Here is a 6,889-nt window from a genome sequence, read left to right on the forward strand (position 1 = left end):
GGGGGCGGCAAATCCCAAAGGCGTGGAATATTTTACCAGTTATAACTTCGGAACCATAAGTCACATAAACATAACATTTGGTATGCAGACATATCTATGGTAGGTGCTTATAGTAAGGTATTTATACATAAATGAGTTTGTAAAAGGGGCGTAGCACTTAACATAGGCTTGGAATTTTTTGCTATAACTTCGTAAGCACAAGTCACATGACCCCTATAATTCCTTCTGGCTGGGGTGAAACCCGCGGGTAAAAGCTAGTTTTCTATATACTTTAGTTAAAATTCTGTTCAAATTTCAAGTCATATGAAGTACGTTGTTCAGCAGCCAGCCCTCCTGATATCAATTTATATGCATACTAGCTTTTACCCGCGGGTTTCACCGCAAGTCTTTATACAAATAAATATGAAAAACATTTTATGTAACGATGTTATATTTCATTTCTTCTCGAATTTTAATATAGCCGTGATAGCATAATAACATAGAATAGTTGTTTAGCTGGGGTGCTATGAAATCAGAAGTAATAATATGTTTATAATAAAATAGTTTTAATAAATTATATAATAGTTGAAATACCAAGGTTGTATTGTAATAACTAAATTTTAACTATCTAATTTCTTACTCTAATATTATTCCGCAGCACGTTTTTAGTACTTCAATGCATCTATTAACATAGATGCATTTTCCAATGCAATTATTATAAATTTTGTTTTCGATAAAGAGTTGGTTTTATTTTAAGGCATCCTTTTTTATTGTCATTGCAAAAGCTAAGTGAACTGGAAACTGAAGTTTTTTAAATTCTAAAGGCATACCAGAAGGAATTAAAGGGGTCATGTGATTTGTGATTCTGAAGTTATGACTGATAAGAACTTCCACGCCCATGTTATGTGCTACGCCCCCTTTTACAAACTCATTTATATATACCTTACTATAAGCACCTACCATCGATATGTTTCCATGCCAAATTTCAAGTTCATGTGCCACGCTCTCTTTTATACCCGAGCGCACTTGTGCACAAGGGTATTATAACTTTGTTCACATAACGGTTGTTTGTAACAGGGAAAACGAATCGAGATAGATATAGACAAATGTATACATAAATGATCAGAATGAAAAGAGAAATCGAATAAGCGGTGACTGTCTGTCCGTCCGTCCGTCCGTCCGTCTGTGCACACGATAACTCGAGTAAAAATTGAGATATCTTAACGAAACTTCGTACATGCACTTCTATTGGGCGTGGGACGGATGGTATTGAAAATGGGCGAAATCGGACAATAACCACGCCTACCTCCCATATAACGGTAATTTTCAGAAATACGAAAACTGCGAAGATAATTCACTCAAAATTGACATTTGGAATAACTTTTAGACGAGAAATAAGAATATTAAAAATTTTTGAAAAATGGGCGTAGCCACGCCCACTTATAGTTACATGTGTATATTTTGGAAACCGCTGCACCAATTTCTTCCAAACTTGGCACAGTTGTTGACCCTGGTACAGCATACCAAATTTTTAAAATCGGACAATAACCACGCCCACGTCCCATATAACGGTAATTTCGAGAAATACGAAATCCTCGATAAATCAGTAAATATTAAAGCTAATTTATTAAAAATTGACGGTTGTAACAATTCTTTATCAGGAAATACGCTTATGATAAAATTTTGGAAAATGGGCGTGGCACCGCCCACTTATGATCACATTTATGTATATCGGTAACAGTTCTAGCAATTTGTACCATACTCGGTATGATTATTGTGCTTGCCACATAAAAGCAAACCGTTGAAAATTATTGAAATCGGACTAAAATTACGCCCGCTTTTCATATAACGGTAAATTTCAGAAATGCTTGAAATTTCAATATTTCGAAATTTAAGGATGCTAGTTTACTTAATATTTATACACCCGCTTATCATGTAACGGTAGCTTTCGGAAAGGTGGAAAACATATATTTAATACTTGCGCCGGGTATTTAATGTTCGGCTCCGCCCGAACTTAGACTTTCTTACTTGTTATATATACCTTACAATAAGCGCCTCCCGTAGACATGTCTTCGTACCAAATTGCAAATTCTTTCGACTTATGGTTCCGAAGTTTTAGCTGATTAAACATTTGCAGGTCTATTGGCGGTGCCACGCCCCCTTGCGAAATTTACGACATATTTTCAAATAAGACCATACCTATAACCTTCCCGGGGTAAAAACAAATAAGTCTGCCAAGTTTCGTGCAATTCCGTGTCGTGGCTCAAAAGTAATAAGGTAATAAACAAACAGACATTCACATTTATATATCGTCGTTGGAATAATAAAATAGTGTAACATGAAAAGTATAGTTTTGAGAAAAACCAATTGGAAGTTTTTATAAACCATTACAAACCATACAAATACAATTTCGTTGTTCGGGAATAAATTAGTGAGCCAAAGAGATATTTAAGAAAACTAAAAATTTTTCTAATAAATTAAAGGATTGTCTATCCAATGGTGCAATTATCGAATAATAGTGTATGTGGCCTTTACACTATTTCTTTATTCGAGCGACGATATATAGATAACAAGCTAAGCTCACAAAAAATTTCAATCGATCTGAAGAATGATGGGTTTTTTGGGCATGAGCTCTCCGTCTAGATACTCTGGTAAAACCACTTTATATACATACATACTTTACATAATCGCTAAAAGTACTACATATATACTATATGCACATTTTGGTTTGCGTTTTAAGGTTTTCGAAGCTTTCGAAAGGGGAGAAGTAATTGGAATTAATTTACATATCTATTTGGGAGAAAAAGTGTATTTTCAATGTCGCTGAATCATCAGAGCAAAAAGTGCTACGTACCGAATGCATTCTGTAAAAATAACGAACTATTTTAAATTGAAAACTTCGGACCCTCCGGCTACCGAATTTTCACAAACAGCCGAAAATTCATCTGACGAGTGTCAAGTACGGAAAAATGAATACGCTCCGGCGCTGGGAAACTTGGTGCAGCTGATTCCAGAGTAAGAGTTCATTTCCACCACGCCTTAACTGCAGTTAATGCCTACGGGAAAAGGAAATTAAAACAGGTCTTGGTGAAAGTGGGCTATAAGTTACCCGAGTCCCACAGTTCTCAGGACGTAATGATGAGATAGAGAAAATCTTATTGGAATTTTACTAGCATGTATGAATATTAACGTTTAGGCGTAGTTTGATTAAGGCCCAAAAATGGTCGCTTCCCTAAGTTTAAAAAATCAACACCCTCATTGTTTTCAATATGCCGGTAATTTCTCAACCCTCTGCGTCATGCAAATCAAGTTTTAAGTTCTCTGCAACCGAGTTTATCTATCCACGTCCTTGCAGGTTCCGCTTAATGATGCGCCAAATTTTGGTCACCGTCAACTAAGCGATAACGAGAATTATGAGCTCCTTGAATGTCCGTGGGCACCGGATGCTGCTTTTACATTTCCGCCTTCGACTAAACGTAATTTGACATTTCAATTATCATGTGTTAAAATGTGTCAAAGGTAATTTTCTACATTTAAATTCAAATGCCATGCTAATATTTAAATTAATATTAGCGGTATTCATCTAAACCGATAGCTTTATCAAGCAGATATTCTTATAAATTTAAGAGCTCTGTTACATGAACGCCCCATACTCTCTTTTTGTATACACTTGCGACAGAGTTACATTGTCTTCAGGTTATCAAGATTATTCAGTGATACCGTTGTAGAACTTTATTTGAAATGTGTAAACGAGTTTCCATACAAGTTTTGACAGTTGATTTCCAAAGTTTACACAATTATAATTTTATAAGGTTTGATGAATACCCTTATTATGTTTCTTTACAGGCATTTTTTCAATTTACCTACGGAGCATAGTCCAACACCATTCCTAGACGCTCCTGATGTTTGCAATCAATCACTGTACCTAAAGGTATACCGATTCTTGCAGATAGGGCCAACACTTCCTGTGACACTTATTTCCAGTGAACGCTCCTTCTTAAGCTTGAATCATATTTACGAAGTAAAACTGGGGAACAAAGATTAGATGGTTAAGCTTTACTTAGCATCCACAGAAATATAGAAGTTGCGAATAAAGAAATACTGACTACAATATTTTCTTTTAAGTCGAAGCAGTAGAGAAATGATATTTCACATTTTTCATGCATACATATGTAATAACTCGAATTTATTGAAAACAATATAGACATTTTGTACCACCGAAACGCATATTTGGTGCAACTGATTAAATAAAAAAAAAATAATAATAATAATAATTTTAAAACCCCTCCCGAAAAAAATTTCTGCGTTCGCTCTGGCCTATTCGCTTAGCTGTTTTAGTACAGCTGCACTTTTCCGGCAGAATGTTTATTTCAGAAGGAGTTTTATTCATTACGAATGAACATTTTTCGTTTAACAGCATCGCGGAATCAAAAAATTAATGAGGTTTAAAAAAACACAGTTTTAAATATCCGAGTGATATAATAGATGAATACATATTTATCCTCCTTTTACAAAGTCATTTATATATACTTTACTCTAAACACCTCCCACATATACATATGTCTGCATACCGAATTTCAAGTTCATGTGACTACACTCAGAGAAAAGTTGCGGGCTAAAATCAAGCTGTGTCGTACTTGATTTAAGAACTGCATAATTTAAGAAAACAAACTTAAATTTAAGTTTTCCCAATCTTAAATCAAGATATAAATAAGAACGGTAAGGTTAAAACAAGATAAAAATCCCAAAACTAGATAAAAGCATCTTGATTTAATAATCAAATTCCTGATTTTCAAGGGCATTCTTGATTCAAGAATGACATTCTTGATTTTAGAATATTTTAAGAGTAAAATTCTTTATTTAAGAGTGTTCGTTCTTAAAACAAGTTTATCGCACTTAAATTAATCCGAAGCATTTTCAAAATAAAAATAACACTTTCAGTGTGCGTTTCTTTCGGTTTTGCTATTCTTTTAAGAGTGCGCACTTGGTATAAAATATTAAAAGTGAAAAGTGTTTAAACTGAGTACAATGGAAGATTTTGAAATAGTTAATATTGTGCCATTAGAAAATTCAAATGCTATTGCGCCTTTGCATAATAGTAATGAAAGTTTCCCAGGAAATTGGATGGCTGTAGCTATCGAACCAGTTGTGCCTCCCGAAGAAAATTGTTTAAATGCTCTGGAGAAAGAAACTATTGAAAGTGGATCGAGCTACGCTGTGCAGTCTTTCTAAAAGCAAAGTTGTTTTGTACCAATGGGAAATGCGAATGCTGTTGTGCCTTTGCATCTGGAAAATGAACCACTTGAGCATTTTGACAAGAATCAGGACAACGAAAGTTTGAGGCAACTACTGAAAGAACTCAATTTAGAATCTGTTTATGAATATTTAAAGGGTAAGTATTTTGTTCGCGATATGTAAGTGCTATGCATTTTTACATTTTAGATATGTATATTTTAGCCACAGATGTGACATATAGAAGCTTAAAGTACATGCAAAAGAAGACATGAAGGAAGCTATTCCCCCGCTAGGGCTGCGCATGGAGTTTCGTGAGAAATTGTTTGCTTGGAAGAAAAAGCAGGTGAAAATTTTTGTATTGATGACAATTTAGATAAAGGCAAATTTTGAATATGGTTTTCAATAGTTTGGAATAGATGAAGAAACAATGTCAATGCCATCAAAAGTGGAAGAGTGGCTGAATACTGTGAAAGCCCCAACGTACACTTCCCTTACCTCTTCATCAACAAATGTGTCAATGTGTGGAAAATTGCTGAATAAAAATCTGAGTTTTATTCTAAATGAAACGTCAAAGGGGTAAAATATTCTCGAATTTTACAAGCAAAAGCAAAATTTAACCAACGAACAGAGGAATGAATTGATAAACATCATAGTAGAAGAAGTAATCAGCAGTAATGTTACTCTCCGAGCGCACGACTTTCCCGTATTAATTAATGAAATTGTTGGTATTTTCCCGAATGAAAAAGCCGTTGAGGTTAGTCAAGCCTTTATTTCCTACAATAAATATACCAACAATATTTTTCCTTTTTCCCTCAGGAGTACTATTTTATACCTAGAAATGGACGAAAAAATCCAAGCGGTAAGCTGTACGCTAAGTACAAAAACAGAAGGTCAAAAAAACATAAACTCACCATCGCGGATACTGAAAACAATGACTCCGATAAACTTTCTTCTACCGAACATTTCCGATCTAACAGTGCCCTCGTATCTGAAGTTGACAAATCAACTCTTCTGGCGTTTAAAACGTATTTGAGCAGGGATAGCTCTAATTGGAATGAAGTACGCGACAAATGGAAATTAACTTATGGAATACGTCAGCAGGATTTAAATGAAATGGAAAGCATTGATTTTTTAAAGTCTTGGCCCAAATTATCTGATTCCAGAGCACCGGAGTTGGTAAACGATTGTTCAATAACCGTAAACCTTCCATTTTTAGTTACATACATATAATTTGTACGTATTTAAATCTATTTTTAGATCAAAATTGATTTTGATATGATGTACCCAACAAAAGGACAATTAATGTACTCAAAATGGGAAGATTTTATGATCAAACTTCATCTGTATTACGAAAAACAAATTCACAATGATTTTTGTAGGCAGCAGTTTTCTAACGCCAAATTAACCGACAATAAAAGTAAGTATCTAAGTCATATCTGCAGTAGATAGTCCAGTTTTAGAATAGATTTATATAGCAGATAATCGACACTCGAGTACTATTTAAATATTTATCGTAATTTTTTATCTTTAGATGCTCAGGATTATATATCAACTATACTCCTTAACGCAGTGCTGCCTTCCCCAGCTCGATTCAGAAATCACTCAGGAAAACTTAACAAAAAGGCAACTTTGGTGGATGCAGAGGAAAGTTTTGCTTTGAGACTGACGTCTATTA

General features: G+C 34.5%; 1 protein-coding gene across 1 annotated transcript; it reads left to right on the plus strand.

The window, feature by feature from the left end:
- The first annotated feature begins 5,482 nt into the window (after positions 1–5,482).
- Positions 5,483–6,482, plus strand: LOC118749334. The gene is made up of 4 exons (XM_036484130.1): positions 5,483–5,557; positions 5,843–5,968; positions 6,031–6,400; positions 6,472–6,482. The coding sequence occupies exons 1-4, from the start codon at positions 5,483–5,485 to the stop codon at positions 6,480–6,482; spliced, it is 582 nt and encodes a 193-aa protein (XP_036340023.1).
- The last annotated feature ends 407 nt before the right edge of the window (positions 6,483–6,889 follow it).

Source organism: Rhagoletis pomonella, unplaced genomic scaffold (assembly GCF_013731165.1).
Source record: "Rhagoletis pomonella isolate Grant_MI unplaced genomic scaffold, Rhpom_1.0 Rhpom_scaffold_00015, whole genome shotgun sequence".
Classification (NCBI taxonomy): Eukaryota; Metazoa; Arthropoda; class Insecta; order Diptera; family Tephritidae; genus Rhagoletis; species Rhagoletis pomonella.